Raw genomic sequence first — 26018 nt, forward strand, 5'->3', positions numbered from 1 at the left:
GGTGGGTCCCTCCCCTGCTGTTCTCATGATAGTGAGTAAGTTTCATGAGATCTGATAGTTTTATAACGGGCAGTTCACCTGCACACACTCTCTTGCCTGCTGCCATTTAAGAAGTCCCTTTGCTCTTCCTTCACCTTCCACCATGATTGTAAGGCCTCCCCAGCCATGTGAGATTGTGAGTCTATTAAACCTCTTTCCTTTATAAATCATCCAGTCTTGGGTATGTCTTTATTAGCAGCATGAGAACAGATTAATACAGCTAATGTCTCCTAATTGTAACACACAAAACAGAGACCTTCAAAAACTCCAAAAGACTCTTGTGCCATTTGTAGTTTTTAATCAAACCACTCTGTTTTCTCAAGTCCCATCTCCTCCAAGCTTTCTGGAGTAATCACCTTTCCTCTAAATATTTAAATCACTTTAAGAAACCCTTCAAAACAGAGGTATCCTAAGAAATCATCTTGCCCAATTAACTCTCACATTGTATAAGTGAAAATCCTGAGTCTCACAGACAGTAAACAACTTGCCCAGCATCACATAGTTAATCAAGAGAAAAACTGAAGTGCGTCTCCTGACTATGTGGTTCTCAATCTTGTCTTGCTACCTAGAAAGCTCATAAGTCAACTTCTCACAAGTTTCTCTGTATTGTTAATCTTGCACATATATGTTTAGGACTTATTTCCAGAAACTAAAGTGTAAACTGCTAAAAAGCAGAATATATGTCTTTTTCCTTCTTTTAAATTAGAGACAGGGTCTCCTTCTGTCACTCTGGCTGGAGTGCAGTAGCATGATCAGAGCTAACTGTAACCTCAGAGACTTCGGTTCAAGTGATCCTCTTGCCTCCACCTCCCAAGTAGCTAGGACTACAGGTGTGTGTCACCATACCCAGTTAACTATTTTATTTTCTGTAGAGACATGGCCTCACTATGTTGCCTAGGTTAGTCTCAAGCTGCAATCCTCCCACCTTGGCCTCCCAAAGTGCTGGGATTACAGGTGTGAGCCTCCTCACCTAGCCCCAGAATATATGTCCTAAGTCTATTTTGCATACCTAGAGATGCTTCCTTGCTTTTCTTTTTCAGTTAGTACTAAGAATACTACCCATGAACTCGGTTTCACTATTTCCAGTTTACAGACAAATTGAGTAATTGGGCCAGGTGTGGGGGCTCACGCCTATAATCCCAGCACTTTGGGAGGCTGAGGTGGGTGGACCACTGGAGGCCAGGAGTTTGAGACCAGCCTGGCCAACATGGAGAAACACCATTTCTACTAAAAAATACAAACATTAGCTGGGAGTGGTGGTGCAGGCCTATAATCCCAGCTACTCAGGAGGCTGAGGCAGGAGAACTGCTTGAACCCAGGAGGCAGAGGTTGCAGTAAGCAGAGATCACACCACTGCATTGCAGCCTGGGCAACAGACCAAAACTCCATCTCAAAAAAAAAAAAATGGAATTATTATATAACTTGCTGTAAGTCTTGCTTAAACTCAAACTAAGGTCTCTATCTCTAAAGCCCATGCTACAGATGATGGAGATCAATCATGATAGCAGAAAACACTTATTGAGAGCTTTCTATGCTCCAGGCACTACTCTAAGCTAAACCTAAAACCTTAAAGGGCAGATCGGATTATCTCCATTTTATACAGGAGGAAACCGTGGGCCTTTTTGTTTTGTTTTGTTTTACTTTGTTTTGAGACAGGGTCTCCCACTGTCACCAGGCTGGAGTGCAGCCATTTATTGAAGAGATTGATGGCGGAGGGGGAAAAATAGGTTGAAGATGGGAAACAGAATTCCACATTGTGCCTGTTACTGAGCTGCCATTTAGGTGTTTGATTGGAGACATCTAAATGTCAACTAGGCAAACTGACTGCCTGATACTGGATGTGTACGTAAGAGAGCTCTGGAAACAGCTATCTGAGTCACAGCATAACATGCCATCTTTAAAACCCACAGTTTCGGCTGGGCGCGGTGGCTCAAGCCTGTAATCCCCATGAGGCCGAGGTGGGCGGATGACAACGTCAGGAGATCGAGACCATCCTGGCCAACAAGGTGAAACCCTGGCTCTACTAAAAATACCAAAGAAAAAAAAAAAAAAAAGCTGGGCGTGGTGGTGCACGCCTGTAGTCCTAGCTACTTGGGAGGCTGAGGCATGAGAATCCCTTGAACCTGGGAGGCAGAGGTTGCAGTGAACCTTTAGTGTTCAACCCATTGCTACCCCTCCCCCATCAATCTCTTCAATAAATGGCTCTACTTTATTATTTAAGCCATATATCCTAACAGTCATAGTAGATCCCTCTTTTCCTGATATGATAGAGTCTTACTCCATTTTACTGTTGGCATCTTTTAATCCTCATCCCTTCCTCTTTCCCTTTGGCCCACATCTCAGCAAGCTGGTAAGAAAACACATTTGAATCTCTCTCAAAGAGGGATGAATGTGAAAATGGATGGAGTCTTACCCATCAGCCAGTCAGCATGATCACACACACACAAGAATGATCTAGCACACTTCATTTGTGTTACAGGCATTTTTGGTACTTACTACACATACTGAGTTTAAATTCCACTTAAAATCTTCAAGAAATTAATGTATGCAGGAAGGCAATGAATAGAGCAGTATGATGTAACAAAAATGCATACCTAAGTCTCAAATAGTTCTTTCCATAAGCATAAATTTAACATATTAAGTTATAAGATGGCATTATTTAATTGGCAGCATTTATTCTTCTAGTAGCACATAAATTCTTACAATTGATAGCTCCTTACAGTTGGTGAATTACAGTATGTGATCCAGTATTAAATCTGAATCAATAAAAACCAGAACAGTTATCTGGGTCACAGCATAAAGCACTATCTTTAAATTATAACCAAACTGACTTTATGACTTTAAAGTACTATTCTCCTTTATTCTTGGTTCATAATACTTTGAGTATTCTTTTAAAACTTTGGTTCTTTTTTTTTTTTTTTTTTTTTTTTTGGCGATGGAGTCTGACTCTGTCACCCAGGCTGGAGTGCAATAATGCAATCTTGGCTCACTGCAACCTCTGCCTCCTGGGTTCAAGCAATTCTCCTGCCTCAGCCTCCTGAGTAGCTGGAATTACAGGCATGTGCCACCACGCCCAGCTAATTTTTGTGTTTTTAGTGGAGACAAGGTTTCGCCATGTTGGCCAGGCTGGTCTCAAACTCCTGACCTCAGGTGATCTGCCCACCTTGGCATCCCAAAGTGCTGGGATTACAGGCATAAGCCACCTTGCCCAGCCAAAACTTTGGTTATTCTGAGTTAGTTATCCTGAAACAATATAATGGTCCTTTATGCATTAAATAATTAAAGATGAAAAAAAAATGATGACAGTTATTTTGATATATAATAGATTTATGTTAGTTTGAATTGTTTACAACTGATACAGATCCACAGACCAACAATGGAGAGTTTATCAAATGTCTTACCAAAGGTTTATACTTAATTTAAAAATTAAATTGCAACTGGCACCATTATTTACCTAATACATGCTTTCTCACAATCAAAATGCAAGTTTCTAGCTTTGTCAAAATAAAAAATATAGTTATGTGAAATTACTATTTAAATTGATCATTGCTTTTTTGTATTTGGATCTCATGGAACACTGCCTAAATTGAAATATTATCCACGTAAGCCCAAAGCATGAATAGCAAAGATACAGTAAACAATGAAGACCAAGAATAAATGAGTTTAAACTGCATTTAGGAAAGTATGTTGGATTTGAGATAAAAGGGAAGAATTCACAGATTACAAATTATTAAACAAAACAAGTTAGTGAGAATCAGGAAGTTTTTATAGAAATAAGACAGTCATATTTCCTCTACCTGTCCCTCTTCCCTAAATGATTTCTCTCTGGGACTATCTCAGGGAATAGCATGGACAATCTGAACGATCCAGAAACCTGGATATCATGATTCCTTTTTTTGTCACCCCAGTCAGTGCATCTCCCTGGAGCCGACCTCCTAAATTCCTACCCCACCTACATTAGCCTACTCTTTGACCACTGTAAGGTTACACTTGGATTACTTATTTACTGCAACAGTCTCATTTAGCAGACTCTCTGCTTCTCCCCTTGTCGTCTTCCAATCCATTCTTCAGAGCAATCAGTCGATCATGCTAAGAAAAAAAACTGTTCATATTATTTCCAACACAAACGTTCAATGGCCATAAAGAGCCAATTCCTGGCACTATATAATGTCCTCCTTACAATCAACACCCTCCACTTGCCTGTCAATATTCTCATACTCCAGCCTACTGGACATTTCCTAAATGATAGGTACGTGCTTGCCTCCCATTCTTACATAGGCTCTCACCGTTGCCCTGCATCCTCCTACCCACCTTGCTTACACTGATGCATCCTTTTAAAATTCAGATTTCAAGCAAGTAACCTCCTTTAGGAATGCCCTTCTTGAATCCAGACCCCTCCTCCCCCAATCACAGTTAAGTTAGGTGACCCTTCCACATGTTCCCAGAGGACTCAATCACGTACTTATCATATATCATATTTGCCTGATTAATTCTTACTCTAGTATCTTGGAAGGCAGAGACTAGCTTCCTCGCAAAGAACATACACTCAAATGCTCACTGAACTAACAAATGACTGTATGCACTGATTAAGAGTCACTGACAGCTCAAAGACAAATCAAATGATCTAAGATCCAATTTAAGACTAAGACAGCAATTATGAACCTGAGGAGATACTTTTATGCAGACAGCCCTCACCCCAGCTGAGTAATCGGTATACAGTACGTAATAAAGAATGAGCTTCTCACTGGAGCCCAGAAAGAAAGAACGCCTATTCAAACTTCTGTTCTATTACATAAAATGTAGCTAAACATATCCACCTGGTTGTATCCAGCACTACGTTAGTAAGATGAAATGCTTAGTACATTTTATAGGCTGGTAAGTGATCATTACACAAAAAGCTCATTTAACCAAGAACATATAAAATAATCAAACTATTATATATCATTTATACTCACAAATCTTCAAAAATTAAAGTATAAAAATTCTGTAATTGGTAAATATGAAATAGTCATAACATAAATTTCATCTTTTCAAACTAGACTCAAAAATCATCCATTATATGGTATCAACAATAAAGATAGGAATTTGTCATCTATTCAACTTCTACACTTCACAATGAGGAAAATGAGGTCCTTAGAAGGCAAGAACTTTCTTTTTTTTTTTTTTTATTTATTTATTATTATTATACTTTAAGTTGTAGGGTACATGTACATAACGTGCAGGTTTGTTACATATGTATACTTGTGCCATGTTGGTGTGCTGCACCCATCAACTCGTCATTTACATCAGGTATAACTCCCAATGCAATCCCTCCCCCCTCCCCCCTCCCCATGATAGGCCCCGGTGTGTGATGTTCCCAGAAGGCAAGAACTTTCAAGGCCACTTACACAAAATGTATAAAGTAAACATTTTACACTTTTTTTGAGAAGGCAATAAAGTCGCACGGTATAATTTTCCTCCAGAAGATAATCCATATTATCAGTTTCTTGCATATCTTTCCAGGGGTATTTTATCCACATTCAAGCAAATATGTTATGTTCTTACTTTTATGCAGATGGTAGCAACTATTCTATTCCACACTTTGTAAAACTGTCCATACAGTTGAGACCTGTGCCCATATTCCACAGAAGTAGTCTTCAAAGGATGCATATGGACAAGTACTAATTATAACAGAGGGGAGAACAGCACAGTGCTTCAGAGTGCAGGCCCTGGAATCTAAAACCTACTTGCCAACTACTGGTGTAGCCTTGAACAAGTTACTAAACTGCTCTAAGCCTCAATTTCCTCTGCTATAAACTGAGACTATGAATACAGCAGTCCTCTGCCCCTAGAGGTAGAATAATCCATGCAAACCACTCAGCAACACACCCAGTATATTGTGAGTGCTGCACAAACCATGGCTGAAGTACAAAGTCCAATCTAAAACTCAAGGTTTCTACCTCTTGTTCCAAAGCTTTTCTTTTTTCTTCAAAGTGTATTGAATACAACTTTACAAGAGTGTCAACCATTCTCCAAAGAGTTTATTGAACTGAGTTTATTCTGGGGGGTGCAGGGGATTTGCAAATCCAGCATATGAGGGCTATAGGGACCACAGGCATATCCAAACAGGTTGAAGCCAGGAGAAGCTTTTAAAGGCAAAAGGGAAAAGCATAGGGAATTTGTTTGGAAACAAAGAGAACATTGGATACAGGGGAGACTGTGTCAGTCAAATGTTCCTGTGCATCCAGCTAGCTATCTTTGTGACGCATGTAGCAAGCTGCAGTCTGAGCTGCAGTGGCCGCTGCAGGTGGGGAATGTCAATGGGGCTCCATGGATGTAGAGATGCAGGGACTGCTGGCAAAAGTTCTTATTACAGGCATATGTGCAGAAGAGCCCTTCAGAACTGCTTTACAGCAGTTCTTATGATAGACATGTGTGTGACAGCTCCCTTCTTAACCTCCTGGCTTTATTTATTTTTTGTTAAGAGTTTAATACAAGTGACTTCATTTTGATTCTGACAATTCTCACAAGGGAAAAGAGCTAGAAACTTTAAATAATTGTCATTCATGTCATATCAATTTAACACATAAAAGTTTTATGTAGTTATCAGCATTTAGAATTCTTACATTGCCATTTAATTGACGTTATTATGTATGCCCAAGTTTATAAACCAAACCTTAAATAATTCTTATTAACGAATATTATTCTATTATATAGATACAACATTCTCTAACAGTTTCCACAGCAAATAGAAACTATTAGACACCCCAGTAAGTGTCTCTGGGCAAAATGTTTTTCTTTCGTAATACTTAATGCCAGACTGTACCACAAAAGCTCTGCTTATGTTTGCAATGTCAACTTATTATATGACTGGAAACATTTCCTTTAAGACCTATCAATATTAGGCTGTAAAATCTGTATTGATTTTTGCTCCACTTAATGGCCAGTGGCCTCTGAATAGTTTTAATACTCATCTCTTCATTTGGAAGACTGGGCACTGTATGCACTGACTGTGAATTTGTATTTCTTGTGTTACCCGCCTGATAATATTCTTTTATCATCTGTCCTGCGGAATTGGAGTTCCAAATGCTTAAAATTTAATCAATTTTTTAGTATGTTAAACAAATTTTTCTCAGCATTCCAACTCCAAGACCCTGTGTCTCCCTCTCTACCATTCTTCAGCAGGACTATACATATTGATCAAAGTACACACATATGAATTTGCCAATTATTAATCTGAATTTTAAGTCCTACAATGAATTTGGACAAACTATTCCAGGCAACCTAAATTTACTTCAAACAAAGCTTAACATAAAACGATTCTGAAATATATGAATCCTGTGCTTGTATTTTTCTCTAAACCAAATCCAATCTAATTATAATTATTCTTACACACATACAAAATTGTTTTAATATAACTTTTAAAAATGACTTGTAGTTTTAAAATTTAACTTGGTCTCCCATCTCAATGCCCATTAAGATTTCTCTCATAGAATTAAGTACAAGTTGAGTACTTTCCTATGAAATAATCACAAAAATATGATTCCATGCAAAAGTTGGAATTTAAAACATACCATTTACAATCACACTAAAAATATAAAATACTTAGGTATACACTTTTTTAAAAAATGTAAAAAACACATACAGTACCTGCATATTAAATTAAAAATTGCTGATGCAAGATATCGAAGGCGACCTCAATAAATGGAGACATCCTTACTATGTTCATGCATTGGAGGACTCAACATAATAAAGGTGTCAATTCTCCCCAAATTAATCTATAAATTTATTACAACTCCTATTCAGATATCTCAAGACTTTTTATAAACACAGACAAGTTTATTCTAAAATGTATATGGAAAGACACCAACCTTAAAATATCTAAAACAATTTTGACAAAGAACAAAGGAGAGAAGAACCACTTTACCCAATATTAAGGATAACTACTATTAAATAAGCAGGAGGCGGCCGGGCGCGGTGGCTCATGTCCGTAATCCCAGCACTTTGGGAGGCCAAGGTGGGTGGATCATTTGAGGTCAGGAGTTCAACATCAGCCTGGCCAACATGACAAAACCCCATTTCCACTAAAAACACAAAAAATTAGCCAGGCGTGGTAGTGGGTGCCTATGATCCCAGTCACTAGGGAGACTGAGACAGGAGAATAGCTTGAACCCAGGAGGCAGAGGCTGCAGTGAGCCGAAATCACGCCACTGCACTCCAGCCTGGGTGAGAGGGCAAGATTCTGTCTCAATCAGTCAATTAATCAATAAGCAGGGGGCCACTGGCCTGAGGCTGTCTCCATACTTTCAGCTTACACTTAATGAACTACAACCTAACTTAAACTGAAAATCTAACTTAAGAAGGTAATAACAGTGGTGTCTCAGCCAATCATAAGCAGCCAAGCTGCCACGAATCACAGGCAGGTAACTGACCAGACCATATCCAAATAAGGCAAAGGCCTAGCTGTAACCAATCAAATGATTTCTGTACCTCACTTCCGTTTTCTGTCTGTAAGTACTCACTGCCCACACTGCAGAGCCCAGCCCTCTTTTCTGGTTGTGAGGAGTGATGACTTCATTGATCATTCTTTGCTCAAATAAACTCTGCTAAGTTTAAATTCTCAGAAGTTTTTCTTTTAATACTATCTAGCTATAGTAATCAACAGAGTGCAGGAATGACAAAGGGACAGACACATACATGAAAGGAATGGAATAAATATCTCAGAAATAGTCCCATAAAAGTACAGCCAACTGATTTTTGAATAAGGTGCAAAAGCAATTCAATGAAAGAAAGAAAGCCTTTTCAAAATATGCTGCTGAAGGAATCTGATACCTAAAGGCAAAACAAATGTATTTCGACCTAAACCTCATACCGTCATACAATAATTAAATAGACTATGGGCTTAAAAGTAAAACATAAAACCATACAACTTTTAGAAGATATCAGGAAAGTTTTAGATCCTAGGACTTAGTGAATACTTCTTATACATGACACCAAAAGCACAGTCTACAGAAGTAAAAACAAAAATCAACAAATTGAACTTCATCAAATTTAAAGACTGAGGAATGCATTCAAAGATGGCTGACAAGAGGTATCTGAAAGTCACCTTCTTCACCAGGAAGAAACAAAATAGCAAGTATAGATCATCTAGGAGAGAACACTGGAGTCCCAACAGAGAAGTGACAGGAAACACCTAAGAAGAGGAAGAAGGGAGAAGTGAGGCAGCCTGCTGGGCTGGGATAAGAGCCCAAAGAGGCTCCAAATGCGGGTAAAGAGTAAGTAAGTGATCCCCAGCAGTCCACATTCCCACTGTGGACTCCTCCAATCCTAGCTGGAGAGCCTCTCAACCCTTGTGGGCCCTGAAAGTAACCTGCTGTGTGGAGACTGCATGATGGCATTGCTCCAAAGGAGATCACACTGGATCCTATACACCTTCCAAGTCCTACGCACCTACAACATGGTGCCACTGTGAGAATACAGCCCTTACCAGGCAGCATCCGGCCCTGGGGCCCACCCAACAGTTTCTGCATCTCCACATCCATTGTGCCCCACTGAAGTCCCCCACCTGCAGATGTCACTGCAGCTGGCTGCTCCCAGCACAGCCAAGCACAAGCCATTAGCAGCAAGCCTCCCACCCCAGGAGCAGGATTGCTACACATTTTAAAATGTACTGAGCACAGGCTCTCTTGCCAGCAGCTGCCACCTAGGGACAAAGTGTGTGCTCCCCAGCCACCTGCCTACAGCTGCTGCCACTGAAAAAATCCCTGCCTTACCCAGTAGCAGGACTGCAGCACAGCCACTGCTGCCCCCACCCAAGCACTTCACTGAAAGTCTGGGGATCACCCCTCCCTTACCCACCACAGCCAGCACCTGTACACATCACTGGCTCGGGGGCTGAGGATAGTTCTGCCTGGCATGGTTCACCACCCCTGCCTCTGCCCAAGTGCCCAAGCATCCTATCCTGGGGCCTAGGAATTTATCTGCCCAGTCTATACCCATTGGCGCCTGAGCACTCCTTCCTGGAGCTTGAGGGTGAGCCCACCCAGGCTGCCATACCACCACAGTGGCACACACCAGGACACACCACCTGTGGCCTGGGACTGCCCCACTCAGCACAGTGTAGCCATCGCCAAGACCACCTCAGACCAGCTGCGATCCAAAGGGTTGCCCCACCACTGCTACTGTCATTGCCCAGACCACAACTGCTGCCCAGGGACCCAAGGACCCAAGGACCCGAGGACCCGCCCACCTGTCCAGTCCACTGCTGCCATTCCCCATACCAAAGTAGGCCACCTGGAGGCCCAAGAATTGGTCCAATAATTCTTAGTTGGACCCACTAACATAAATGCCAGTATATGCCACCTTGGAGTACTAAGTTACGCATGTTTGGCCTGCCACTGCCCCCACTGGGGCCCAAGAACTGGCCTATCTGGCATCCCCATCCCCAGCAAAACTACAAAACAGCTTCCAATAACAACTGCACCTTAAGCCACTGAAGAAATCACAGACACCACTGATGCTGATTACAGTCAGACAAATTATATGGATACTATACTACTACATACACCAAGAATCAAAGCCGAAGTGCCCTACCCAACCAAAACCATAAATACATCTTAAAGAGAAAGTACTACCCTACAAAAGCAAATCCAAAAAATTTGAAGAAATGACAGTTACATTATTAACAGATGCACAAATATCAACATGAGAACTTAAATATGAAAAAGCAATGAAATATGACACCTCCAAAAGAAAACAATAACTCTCCAGCAACAGATTCCAATGAAAAAGAAATGCGTGAAATGCCAGAAAAGGGATTCAATATGACAGTAAAAAAGTTCAGTGAGATATAAGACAACAGAGACAGACAATATAAAGAAATTCTAGAAAAACAATCCAGCATACGAATGAAAAATGTATAAAAGAGATACATATCATTTTAAAAAAGAATCAAACAGAAATACTGGAACTAAAGAATTCACTTAATGAAATTTTAAAATACATTTAAGAGCTTCAACAATAGACTACAGCAAGCAGAACAAACAATTTCAGAACTTGAAGACAGGTCCTTTGAAATAAGCCAATCAGAAAAAAAATAAATAAAAAAGAATGAAAAAGAATAAACAAGCTTATATGACATACAGAACACCATAAAGTAACAAAGTATTTGAATTTTTATTGTCACAGAGGTGAAGAGAAAACCACAGTAATAAAAAACTTACGTAACAAAACGATAGCTGAAAACATCCCAAGTCTAGCAAAAGATTTAGGCATCGATAGACAGAAAGCTCAGATAACCCAAAGCAGACACAGTTCAAAAAGGACTTCTCCATGGCACATAATAGTCAAACTGTCAAAAGTCAAAAACAAGGAGAAAGTTCTGAAAACAGAAGATAAAAACATCTAGTCACTTATAAGGGAAACCGCATTGGACTAACGGGATTATTTCTCAGTAGAAACCTTACTGGCCTGCAGGGAATGGAACGATATACTCAAAGTGCTAAGAGGAAACTGTCAACCAAGAATATTACACCCAACAAAGTTATCCTTCATAAATGAAGGAGAAAAATAAAGTCTTTCCCAGACAGATTCATTACCACTAGACCAATTCTATAAGAAATGCTTAACGGAGTCCTAAACCTAGATGCAAAAGGACAATATCTAATATCATGAAAACACAGTGTATAAAACTGACTGGTAGAGCAAACACACAAATGAGAAAGGATTCCAATGTTACCACGACAGAAAACCACCAAACCAAAAAGATAAGAGAAAAACAAACAATAAGAGAAAAACAAATGAACAAAGGATATACAAAACATCCAGAAAACAATAAACAATATGACCAGAATGAAATCTCACCTATCAGTAATAACTTTTCAAGGTTAAGCAGATTAAATTTTCCCTTAAAAGACTGACTGAATGGATTTTTAAAAAATGGATCTAACTATATATGGTGCTCACAAGAAACTCACTTCACCTGTAAAGACACATGAAGACTGAAAGTAAAGGGACAGAAGACCTTCCATGCAAATGGAAACCTAAAGCAAACCGGAATAGCTATATTTAGATAAAACGTATTTAACGGTTTAAGACAGAACCGTTAAAAGAAAAAAAAAAAAAAAACAGGCCAGTCATGGTGGCTCACACATGTAATCCCAGCACTTTGCGAGGCCGGGACAGGCAGATCACCCGAGGTAAGAAGTTCGAGATCAGCCTGGCCAAAATGGCAAAACCCCATTTCTACTAAAAACACAAAAATTAGCTGGGTGTGGTGGTATGTGCCTGTAGTCCCAGCTACTCTGCAGGCTGAAGCAGGAGAACTGCCTGAACCCAGGAGGTGGAGGTTGCAGTGAGCTGAGATTGCACCACTGCACTCCAGCCTAGGTGACAGAGCAAGACTGTCTCACAAAAAACAAAAAGACAAAAGTCATTACATAATAATAAACGGATCAGTTCAGCAAGAGGATATAACAATTCTAAATATATATGTACCCAACATATGTTAAGGCAAATATTACTAGATATAAAAGGAAAGACAAGATAGTAATAGTGGGGGACTTTAATACCCCACTCTCAACATTACATAGATCATATAGACAGAAAATCAACAAAAAAAGTTGGCTATAACTGAACTTTAGAGCAAACAGACTTAACAGACATTCACAGAAACATTTTACCCTAAAACAGTAGAATATACATTCTGCTCATCAGTATATGCAACATTCTCAAGAGCAGATGTATATTAGGCCATAAAACAAGTATCAACAAATTTTTAAATATCAAAATCATGTAAGTACTTTCTCAGACCACACTGGAATAAAACTAGAAATTAATACCAAGAAGAAATTTGGAAACTATACAAATACACGAAAACTGGGTCAAGAAATCAAGATGGAAATTAAAAAAATTTTTTGAAACAAACAAAAATGGAAACACAACATACCAAAACCTATGGAATACAGCCAAAGCAGTGCTAAGAGAAAACTCTGTAGCAATAAACACATATATCAAAAAAAAAAAAAAAAAAAGATTTCAAATAAACAATCTAACATGCATCCCAAGAAACCAGAAAAGGAAGAACAAACCCAAAATTAGTAGAAGAAAAAAAATAATAAAGATCACAGCAGAACTAAATGAAATTGAGACTAAAAAAACAACGCAAGGGATCAAAGAAACAAAAAGTTGGTTTTATGAAAAGATAAACACATTGATAAACCACAAGCTAGATTAACCAAGAAAAAACGAGAAAAGGCCCAAATAATCAAAATCAGAAACAAAAAGGAAATATTGTAACTCATACCCAAGAAATATAAAAAATCCCCCGAAGACTATTATTAGCAACTATCTAATAACAAACTGGAAAATCTAGAGGAAATGATAAATTCCTGGAAACCTACAACCTACCAAGGCTCAATCAGGAAGAAACAGAAAACCTGAATACACCAGTAACAAGATTAAATCAGTAATTAAAAAGTCTCCCAACAAAGAGAAGCCCAGGACTGGATGGATTCATTGCCAAATTCTTCCAAACGTATAAAGGAGAAATAATACCAACTCTCCTCAAATTATTACAAAAACTGAAGTGGTGGGAATTCTCCCGAACTCATTCTATGAGGCCAGAATTACCTTGAAACCAAAACCAGACAAGGACACAAGAAAGAAAGAAAACTACAGGCCAATGTCTTTGATGAACACAGATGGAAACATCCTCAATGAAATACTAGCAAACTGAATCCAATAGCATGACAAAAAGGTAAGACACCAGCTGGGTGCAGTGGCTGATGCCTGTAATCTTGGCACTCTGGGAGGCCAAGGTGGAAGGATCTCTTAAGCCCAGGAGTTTGAGACCAGCCTGTGCAACAAAGTGCGACCCAGTCTAAAAAAAAAAAAAAAAAAATTAGCCAGGCATGGTGGTGCACACCTATGGTCCCAGCTCATCAGGAGGCTCAGGCCAGATGATCACTTGAGCCCAGTAGGTTGAGGCTGCAGTGAGTCATGTCTGCACCACTGCACTCCAGCCTGGGCAACACAAGAAGACCCTATCTCAAACAAAAACGAAACCAGAAAACATAAGACACCATGATCAAGTGGGATTTATCCCAGAGACATAAGAATGGTTCAACATTTAGAAATCAATATGTGATACATCACATGGACAAAACAAAGGGTAAAAACCATACAATCATCTCAAAAGATACAGTAAAAGCATCTGATAAAATTCAAAGCCCCCCTCAGGACAAAAACTCTAAACAAACTAGGCATAGAAGGAACATATCTCAACAAAATAAAGATCATTATGACAAACCCACAGTTAACATCATAGCGAATGGGATAAAATTGAAAGCCTTTCCTCTAAGAACTGAAACAAGACAAAGATGCATACCTTTGCCACTCTTACTCAATGTAGTACTGGGATTCCTAGGCAGACCAGTCAGGCAAGAGGGAGAAATAAAAGGCATCCAAATTCAAAAACATGAAGTCAAATTGTCCCTCTTTGCAGATGATATGATTTTATATTTAGAAAAACCAAAAGACTCCAAAATAAACTCTCAGAACTTTTTTTTTTCATTCAGTAAAGTTTCAGGATACAAAATCAACATACAAAAATCAATAGCATCTCTATACACCAATAATGAAATCAGTTAAAAAGAAATTAAGAAGGCAATCCCATTCATAATAGCAATAATAAAAATAAAATTCCCAGGAGAAAATTTAACCAAGGAATTGGAAGACTTCTACAAAGAAAACTACAAAATACTGATGAAAGAAATTTAAAAAGACAAAAACAAATGGTAAGACATCCTATGCTCACAAATCAGAATTAGACATTGTTAAAATTACCATACTACCCAAAGCAATCTACAGATTCAAGGATATCTGTGATATCCTTCTGTGAAGGATTTTTTCACAGAAATAGAAAAAACAATCATACAATTCATATGAAACCAAAACAGAGCCTGAATAGCCAAAGCAATCCTGAGCAAAAAGAACAAGGAGGCATCAGGCTACCTGACTTCAAAGTATATTACAAGGCTATAGTGACCAAAACAGCATGGTACTGGTATAAAACCAGACACATACATCAATGGAACAGATTAGAGAACCCAGAAATAAATCCATGTATTTACAGCAACTGATTTTTAACAAAGGGGCTGAGAACATATATTGGGGAGAGGACAGACACCCTCTTCAATTAATGGTGCTGTGAAAACTGGATATCCATATGCAGCAGATTGAAACTGGATCCCTGTCTCTAAGTACAAAAATCAACACAAATGCCTTAAAGACTTAAACATAAGACCTAAAATGATAAAGCTACTAGAAGAAAACATGGGGAAAACGCTTTAAGACACTGGTCTAGACAAAGTTTTTATGGCCAAGATCTCAAACGCACAAGCAAGAAAAAAATAAACAAATGGTATTATATTAAACTAAAAAGCCTCTGGGCTGGGAATGGTGGCTCACACCTGTAAACCTACCACTGTGGGAGGCCAAAGTGGGAGGATCACTTGAGGCCAGGAGTTTAAGACTAGCCTGGGTAACACAGCACGATCCCATCTCTACAAAAAATGTTTTAAAATTAGCCAGGCCTAGTGATACACACCTGTAGTCTCAGTTACTCAGGGGGCTGAGGCAGGGGGATCGCTTGAGCCCAGGAATTTGAGGCTGCAGTACGCCATGATCATGCCACTGTACTCCAGCACAGGTGACAGAGACCCCAACTCAAAATGTAAAAATAATAAGCCTCTGCATAGCAAAAGACATAATCAACAGAGTGGACAGACAAGTTGTTGACTAGAGAACATACATGAAAACTATTCATCCAACAAGCGGCTAATACACAGAATATACAAGGAACTGAAAGCAGTCAACAGTAAGAAAACAAAAAATCCCATTTAAAAATGGGCAAAGGACATAAACAGACATTTCTCCAAAGGCATACAAATAGCCAACAGCTATATGAAAAAATGTTCAACATCACTAATCATCAGGGAAATGCAAATCAAAACAATAATGAGAACACCCCACCCAGTTAGAATGGCTACCATAAAAAGACAAAAAATAACGGATGCTGGCAAGAATGCAGAGAAAAGGGAACTCTCATACACTGTTGGCAGGAATGTAAATTAGTACAGCCACTATGTAAAACAGCATGGAGATTTCTCAGAAAACTAAAAATAGAACTACTACACAATCAAAATCAGTATATCAAAGGGATACCTGTACCCTCATGTTTATTGCAGCGCTATTCACAATAGTAAAGATATGGAATCATACCAAATGTGCCCATCTACAGATGAATAAATAAAGTAAGTATGGGGTGTGGGTGTGTGTGTGGAGAGAGGGAGAGGGAGAGGGAGAAGGATGGGGAGAGGCAGAGGGAGAGGGAGAAGGATGGGGAGAGGAAGAGGGAGAAGGATGGGGAGAGGAAGAGGGAGAGAGAGAGGGAGGGGGAGGAGGAGAGGGGAGGGGAGGGGAGGGAGAGGGGTAGCAGGGGAGAGAGAGAAAGAGAGAGAGAGTGAAAGAGAATGAATGAATGAGAATGGGATACTACCTGGCCATAAAAAAGAACTAAAATCATGTTCATATGCAGCCACATGGATGGAACTGGAGGTTATTAGAGAAATATAAGCCAGGCACAGAAAGACAAACAGTGCATGTTCTCACATATATGTGGGAGAAAAAAAAAAGTTAATCTCATAGAGTTAGAGAGTAGGATGATAGACACGACAGACATTAGAGATTGGAAAGGGTGTGTCAGTGGGATGCGGGGATGAAGAGAGGCTAATGGGTACAAACACAGCGAAGAGGAATAAGAGGTAATGTTTAATAGCAAAGTAGGGTAGTTAGCAATATACTATTTCAAAATAGCTGGAAGAGAGGATGTGAAATGTTCCCAACACAAAGAAATGAAAAATATTCAGTGATGGATATTCTGAATACCCTGACTTGATCATCACACAGTCTATGCATATAATAAAGCATCACATATTTCTCATAAATACATAAATATGCACAAATATTATGTATTAATTTAAAAATTAGACATTTTCTTCTACAAAACACCCTGTGAACAGGATGAAAGGAAAAGCTTCAAACTGAGAGAAAATATTTGCAAACCACGTATCCAACAAAGTATCTAAAATATATAAAGGACATTTAAAACACAACAATAAAAAAGCAAACAAGCCAATTAGAACATGGGCAGAAAACAAGAACAGAAATTTCATTGAAAAGGAGTTACAGATGGCAAATAAGCACAGGAAACAATGTTCAACATCATTAGTAATCAGGGAAATCCAAATTAAAACCACAATATAGCAACACACCTACCAGAATGGCCAAAATAAAAAATAATGACAATACCAAATGCCGGCAAGAATGCAGAGGAATGTAAAATGGTACAGTCACTCTGGAAAGCAATTTGGTGCTTTCTTACAAAATAAACATGCAATAACCATACAACCCAGTAACTGCACTCCTGGACATTTATCCCAGGGATAACAAAAATTCATGTTCACACAAACATCTGTACAAGAATGTTCACGGCAGCTTTATTTGCAATAGCCAAGAAATGGAAACAACCCAAATGTCCATCAGCATCTAAAAGGAACAAACTAAGTGGGATATGTAAAAATCTAGATAAATCTCCAGAAAATTATGCTGAGTAAAAAAAGTCAATTCTAAAAGGTTGATTTCATTTGATTCCAGTTACGTAAGATTTTAGAAATGTCAAAATTTAAGAAATGAATATCAAATTAGTAGATGCCAGGAAGTATGACTAGGAGGCCAGAGCAGGGTGGGATGGAAATTGGCATGGTTATAAAGGGTAACAGGAAGGATCCCAGGGTAACAGAACACCAAGTCAGTGTCTTGACTATGGTGGTAGGTACATGAACCAACACATGTGATAAAGTATATGGAATACATGCAACAAAGAAATGAATACTACTAAAACTGAGGAAATCTGAATGGATTGATATATTGTATCAGTGTCAATATCCTGGTTGTGATACAGTGCTGTAGTTTTACAGTATAGATAAATTTATAGATACAAAATTGGAGGAAACTGGGTAAATGGTACCTGTAATCTCTTTGTATTATTTCTTACCACTGCATGAAAATCTACAATTATCTCAATAAAAATTCCATTTAAAACTAAAAGATAATTCAATACAGATATACATTCTCATGGAAGAATCCCTGTAACAACAGTAAGAGCAGTTTTAAGAACACACTAGCAGAAATATGACTGCCAAAGAGCAATCTAAAAAGCAGAAAGTCTGTGAGAGTCCACCTCCTTGTTTCTGAGAAGTTTTAATATTGATCACAGAAAAGACATTAACTCAAGGCATATCCAAGGTACCAAGATCTCAGTTATCCAGAAGAATACATCCAATGCTCAATAAGGATTGATTTGTGCTAAAACTATATCCTAAATTATTGCTAAGACTACTCTAAAGTTTAATTGGAAAAAAAAATCGAAGTAACAGATTCAAGCATCTGCTAGAAGCAGAAACACATTCTCATGTTTTATAATTCATTCATCCATTTGACAAATGTTTATGCAACACCTTCTTTGAACAAAGGCCTGGGCTAGGGAAAGGTTACTCCGGCACTCTCACCTCCCACCACCCGGCCTTGAGCCTGCTCTTAAGCATCTTCCCAAACAGGAGGGGAGATCAGATAAAAAGAAAATGATACCTAATTTTATTGAGACAACAAGGCAGTTTCTGATCCAATACAATTAAACGTTTTTTGATTTATCCACAGATGACAGAGTGTGGTGACAAGGCTTATGATAATGTTAGAAATTTTAGTTTTCTTTTCATAGTGGTTATCATCACAGTAACTATAAAAATGCAATATAAACTATAAAAAAATGCAAGTAATAAACAGTGGCTTATATACCCTTTCTAGACCACTCCAGAAACAAACCCATGTAAAACAAAAATGCTAGTCTTTAAAACAAGCCAAATGAGGGCATAAAAAGACTAGCTAAGTGTCTCTAACCAAATCATTTTTTAGTATATACCCCCTTCGATGACAAAACATCTGTAACATTCCCTAACAAATCCAAAGCACTTTACACTTTGTAAAGCAGCCATAATGGATGACTGCAAAATTCCTTAAGAATCTGTTTCATTACTCCTCTCAAATCAAATGAAGGGTCTCCAAAAGGACAGATCCAAAGTCCAATAAGGATTAACAAGGGCTTTAAAAGCAGCTCAGCTGACATCTTTAGATTCTCATAGTGGACAAAGCAGAACAAGTAAACTGTATCAACTGAGTTAAGATTATGTATCTATTGGGTACGCTTTACCTTCCAACTGTTAACAGGATTCTTTGATGTCTGCCATCAAATAGTAATTCAGGATTTGTGATTCTTAAATACACAAATCAGGCTATTCTCTATTTACTTACTGTCTAAGACTATTGACTCTTAGCTACAAAATTACTATTAACTGTCATAATATAAAAAAGGTCCAATATGTTCTCTCAAAATAACATCTTCCTAGAGTCAAATACAAATTGAACTTACCACTTTTTTAAAATCATCTTCTGCTTCATCAAGTTTTCCTTGTTTGAGTAATAAGTGACCTCTCTGTAATCTTGCCTAGAAAAAAAGGGGGCGGGGAATTATCTTGAATATTATAGATTTCTAAATCTTTTTAAACACTAAGAACAAAACTAAATAAACAAATTATTAATATTTATTTTTCCAATTGCACATCTGACTTGACACCAAGAATAATTCCTGGAACCAATGAATGTGTATAACTTTTCTTAAAGTATGCTTCCTTAAAAATACTTTTGTTCTACCCAAGAAAACTGAAAACATGTCCACACAAAAAGTTGTACATGTATGTTCACAATGATAGCCAAAAAGTGGAAATAACCAAATTCCCATCAACTAAATCAATATATAAATATATCCATACAATAGTATTCAGCCATAAAAAGGAATGATATTGACATGTGCTACATGAATGAACCTTGAAAACACTATGCTAAGTGAAAGAAGTCAGACACAACAGGCCAAACAGTATACGATGTTATATTATATGAAACAAATGTATAAGTGGTTGCCAGGAGCTAGGGGAGCAATGGGGAGTGACTGCTAATAGGTACAGGGTTTCTTTGGGGGGTGATAAAAGTGTCTTACAAGTAGCTAGTGGTGACCACTGCACAACCTGTAAATATACTAAAAACCACTGAATACTTTTAAAGGGTAAGTGTGATGGCATATAAATTATATCTCAATTTTTAAAAATACTTTTTGCCCTACAGTAAAAGTTGCGTATGTTGGGACTTTACCAAAGCCTCTTCCCTTTTAACATGCATCAGTTTCTCCCCTTCATCTGATATTCCTCTTCTTCTAATGTGTATAATCCCATTTCTTTCAAGAATACCAACTCTGTATGACCAATGAAGCCACATCAATATTCCACTTAACCCTATATACATTACTTTTACAGTGCATAAAATTTTCCTAACCCTGTTAAATTCATCAATAAAAAGCAAGATTAAACTATCATAAAAAGCCATTTCAGCTATCATAATACTAAGAAAATGAGCCATTTAATCTTTGTGAAAGGTTGTGCTTGCTTAAGATAAATCTGAAAAATATTTGAGATTTGGGAATTCCATCTTAAAATATTAGTAATATCTCAAATCAAACATTCACCCCATATCTAATCAGTTATCTCAAATCCTTCTCGAAATACAATAGGAAATAAATAATAAATGGTTATCAAATTAATTCTGAAACCATCTAATTGGTCAGTGGTTGTCAATTCTGCCTCTGAAAGCCCCACCTGAGTTCTACCTCATGAGTCCCTCCCTGTTCACATGTCTGTCACAACCTTTATGGTGACCTGCCAATCATCAGGATTTCCTACTAGGCTACAAGTTTCTCCATGTCTGAAACTTGTGGATTGGTACCAGTGGATGTCTCTGCTAATTTAGCATTTTATTGTCACCACAAATCATAGCCCAATTAAGTAATTCCCACTTTACTCTTCCTGGTACAGCCTTAAGTAGAACTGCCGTCAGTCACCTGATAGCCTCTTAATTCAGCCTCTTCATCAACTCATGTCTCAGCCTCACATCTTGCCTCACACTCCATCCTCCATACAGATTTGTCTTTCTAAACCACAAAGCTGACATCACTGCCAGACTTCCAAAAAAAAAAAAAAACAAAACAAAAACCATCTAATGTACCCACTGTTCTCTTTCACACTGATGTTTGATTCTAGGGACTTTGAATTTCTCTTGTTCCTCAGTCCACTATATCACTGTAGCTTTGATCTCTTCCAGCTATGTCTAGCATGCCAGTCCTCACCTTATGAAACAAATTAACTCTAACCAAGTTCTGTTAAGTTCCCCTTTAAAGAAAGTTTAGATATACTTACTGCAGTGAAGTCCATCTTCAATTGAATCACTTTAGTTAAATCAGGAAGTGCAGCTTTTGATTTACCCATAGCTAAAAAGACAGTAGCCCTCCGATAATAAGCAATATAGTTATCAGGGTCACCATCTGAAAATTAAAATATTACCTCTTAGTCATTTATTCAAAAATTTAAAAAAAAAAAAAACCAAATCACCTGGACAGTATCAGCATTTGCAACTCTACTAAGGCGGACATTAAGAAAAGAATCTCATCATCAAAAAGGAGTCATGTTGCCTAGCAAGATCAGTGCAAACAGACCTAGAATAGGGGTCAGCCAACTATAGCCCGAGTCACATCCAACCCGCAGGCTTCAGTTAAGAATGTTTTTTACATTTCTTAAAAGTTGCCCAAAAAAAGTAAGAACAAAAGAAAAATATAAGACTGTGGCTGCAAAGCTGAAAATACTTGTCTAGCCCTTTAGAAAAAAAGTTCGCCAACCCCTGGTCTAGAATATTAACTATATTCAACTTATAACCTTTTTTTGGGGGGGGGGGGGGTGGGGGACAAAGTCTCTTGTCACCCAAGCTGGAGTGCAGTGGCATGATCATGGCCCTCTGCAGCCTTGATCTCCCACGCTCAAGCAATCCTGCCACCTCAGCCTTCTGAGAGGCTGGGACAACAGGTGTATTCCACCACAGCCAGCTAATTTATTTTTTATTTTTTGTAGAGAGTCTCACCATGTTGTCCAAGCTGGTCTTGAACTCCTGGCTCCAGCAACCCTCCTACCTCAGCTTCCCAAAGTGCTGGGATTACAGGCATGAGCCACTGCACCCAGCCTCAACTCATAACTTTTATAAGTATGCAATTCAGTTTGTCTCTGCGGAGATTTTCCTAAGTGAAATACTAAGAACGTGGACTACGCACATTAGTCCACAGGGTTTTAGAAATGTATAAACTTCTGACTAAATTGATATATTGAATGTATAATCTCTGCGCCCTCACAAACTCCAACTAGAATGGAGGTGAAGAAATAAAGGTACAAGGACAAAGGAGGAGAACAGAAATGAGGGAGACTAGAGAAAGGGACTAGAAACGTTAACATTTGTAAGGAAAGCAGAAAGATGAATTAGGTTTCTGAGCTAATTTTACTCTGCTTATTAGCACCTACAAAGTAGAGAAAAGAGTGGATTCAATCAGAAGCAAATCTTCTGCAGAACAATCCTTCTAAAACGCAATCTGGAAATATAAGTATATAAAGAATTCTAAAACTAACCTTGACAAAAGCCGGCCATCAATCTTTTAAAAATAAAAGATTTATCTGCTCAGGTGTTCATCATCATAAGATACACAATTAAACTCCCTAAAAGTTATACTCCTAAAGTTTTTGTCATTTGGAAAAATTACAACAGGCGAATCTATATGGCAGGACAGTCCATAATCATTCAAAATTATGGTTGTGAACAGTTGTTAACGGAATTGAAAATGCCAGGGGAAGGTGGGTCAGAAAAAGAGATTAGGCTATACAAACAAACACGAAAGAAGACATACAAATGGCCAATGAGCACATGAAAAGATGCTCACCATCACAAATCATTAGGAAAATGCAAATCAAAACCACACTGATCTGCATGGGGGAACAAAAATACTAATAAAAACTAAAAAAGCAAAACCAAAAAAAACAAACAAACCACATTGAGATACCAGTTCACACCCATTAGGATGGCCATTATGAAAAATAAAAAGATAAAATAACAAGTGTTCACAAGGTGTGGAGAAATTGGAGCACTTGGGCACTGTTGGTGGGATGTAAAATGGTATGGCCACTGTGGAAAACAGTAAGATGATTTCTCAAAAAATTAAATGTAAAATTACCATGTGGTCCAGTAATTCTACTACTGTGTATATACACCAAAGAAATAAAAGCAAGGGTCAAATATGTATTCAAACACAGCTGTTCACAGCAGTATTATTCACAATAGGCGAAAGACAGAAACAACCCCAAAGTCCGTCAGTGGATGACTGGATAAACAAAAGGTGGGATATACTATACATACAACAGGTTATTCATTTAGCCTTAGAGAGAAATGAAACTCCCAGGCATGCTACAACATGGATGAACCTTAAAAACATTATGCTAAGTGAAATAAGCCAAGACACAAAAGGAAAATATTACATATGAGGTACCTAACACACTCAAATAATAGAGATAGAAGGTAGAATAGTGGTTGCCAGGGGCTGGTGTAGAGGGTTAGGAATAGGGCCCTATTTTTTAATGGATACAGAGTTTCAGTTTGGGATAATGAAAAAGTTCTGGAGATGGATATTGATGACTCCCCAACAATTTGAACACACTTAATGCCACTGAATTGTACACTTACAAATGGTTAAAATGGTAAATTTTCATGCACTTTACCACAATAAAAAAGTAAAAGTATGAACCAGTCAGAAAAAACTGTAATTTTTTAAAAAGGAATTGGGTATTTTAACAATAAAAAAAACCTTCTTTTTCTTAAATCTAAAAACGAAAATATATGATTCCAGCTAATCGTCACTAAAATTTCTTTACTAAACAACTTCCTTAGGAGGCAAGGACAGGAGAGCAAAATCAGTAGCCTGAATATAGGATATTTCTTACAAAATACTGTAATTAACTTGAGCAAAGAGTAGGAAACAGAGTAACTACATTTAGAACATGTTTGATATACAGTATTTTTCAGTTCAGTTTATATTTTATTTGTATGGTGCAATAAATTAAAATTTTATGGGTTTGGTTTGTGAACTGGCCATAGAATGATTTCACAACTAAGAATTACTAACATTTAAGTGACGCACCAGAGAGCCGAAGGCAGTTCACTGCATGTCAGCAGTGGCTATCCATGCAGAGATGGGGTTTCTTCTTCCTGCAGTCCATGTGTTCCAAAATGTTTCACAACGCATATGGATTAATTTTATATTCATTAATTTTTTTAAAAAACTTAAGTTATCCAGGGTTATTCACACTAAGCAAAGAATAATACCATAAATACCATGATTTAAGGCCTGAAGAACACAACCCCATCAATTTCACATGTCCAAATCCTTCTCAATCTTTGAGGCACAGCTCAAATGACTTATTTGACTATACATGGAAAAATAAACCTTTCATTCTCTCAAATTCCATAACATTCTATAATTCCCTTACTGCACCTAACACTAAGCAATGATTATTAATTATTTATACACATTTGGCCGTCTTTATTCACGGGTTCCGCATCTGTGGATTCAACCACCCTCAGACTGAAAATATTTAGGGGAAAAAAAACTGTGTCTGTATTGAACATGTACAGACTTTTTTCATTATTCCCTAAAAAGTACAGTAAAACAATTATTTACACAGCATTAACATCGTATACAGTAAACTGCATTAGATTTCTATTTGGAAAAACCTGACCATTCCAATCCAAGAAGAAAAAATCTCCAGAGAGGACTGCGTATGACTTAACTTTTGTATTAAGGATCCCATCATATACAAAAATTGTCTACATACAGTATTTCTGGAGTGTTCAGTTTCACTAATTTTACTGTTCAGTTCTTAGGCATTTTAAGATAGGAAACGGAATTGGAACTGCAATTTATAACACCAAACCTACAAAAATAAAGAATCTGTTGTACTATGAGATATATATTTGGTCTTCTTCCAGTTTCCTGACATACAGCTCCTGCAACCCATGGGATCTCTGGAGTGATTACTTTTTTGTATACTAATGAAATGGTTGGTAGCTGGGCACCCCTAGATAGTTTCAGGATGGGTAGTTGCCAGGGGAACCTACCAGGTGAAAAGGTTGGAACTTTGAGTACCCTCTACCCTCCTAGGGTTGTTGAAGGTTGAATTGGTTACCAAGAGCCAATGATATAATAAATCATGCCTAAGTGATAAAGCTTCCACAAAAACCTAAAACGACAGGGTTTGGAAGAACTTCCATGCAGCCAAAAACATGGAGGCTCCTGGAGGATGGTACACTCAGAGAGGGCAAAGAAACACCATATCCCTTCCCATATGCCTGGCCCTATGGATCTCTTCCATCTATTTGGTTGTTCATCTGTATCCTCTGTAATATCCCATAATAAACCAGTAAACCTAAGTGTTTCCCTGAGTTCTGTGAGCTGCTCTAGCAAATTAACTGAACCCAAGGAAGGGGTCATGGGAATCCTCATTTACAGCCAGTCAGTCAGAAGCATAAGTAAAACAACCAGGGCCTTAGGAATGGCTTCTGAAGTCAGGAGCGGTCTTGAGGCGCGGAGCTCTCAAACTGTGGGATCTTAGGCTACCTCCAGGTAGACAGTGTCAGAACTGAACAGAATTAGATGATACCCAGCTGCTGTCTGCTGAAGAACCTGTAGGATTACTTGGTGGAGAGAAATTCCCACACATTTGGATGAACAGAGGTCACAGACGTATTCTGCACTGTGAGAATATAACAGGAGAAACTGAATTTCTTTGTACTCCGAGAACCAAATGACAATAGTTTAATACATGAATCAAGAATCAATTTTCCGGCCAGGCACAGTGGTTCATGCCTGTAATACCAGCACTTTGGGAGGCCGAGGCGGGTGGATCACTTGA

General features: G+C 38.2%; 1 protein-coding gene across 1 annotated transcript in view; it reads right to left on the bottom strand.

Moving 5' to 3' along the window:
* The window catches only part of LOC105477439 (DnaJ heat shock protein family (Hsp40) member C3), a 108399-nt gene that overhangs the window by 41926 nt on the left and 40455 nt on the right, over positions 1-26018 (bottom strand). The window contains exons 3-4 of the mRNA XM_011733942.2: positions 21438-21562; positions 19565-19639 (exon numbers count right to left, since the gene is read on the bottom strand). Coding sequence (XP_011732244.1) covers positions 19565-19639; positions 21438-21562 — 200 coding nt within the window. The remainder of the gene's footprint in view (positions 1-19564; positions 19640-21437; positions 21563-26018) is intronic.

Source organism: Macaca nemestrina, chromosome 16, assembly GCF_043159975.1.
Source record: "Macaca nemestrina isolate mMacNem1 chromosome 16, mMacNem.hap1, whole genome shotgun sequence".
NCBI lineage: Eukaryota > Metazoa > Chordata > Mammalia > Primates > Cercopithecidae > Macaca > Macaca nemestrina.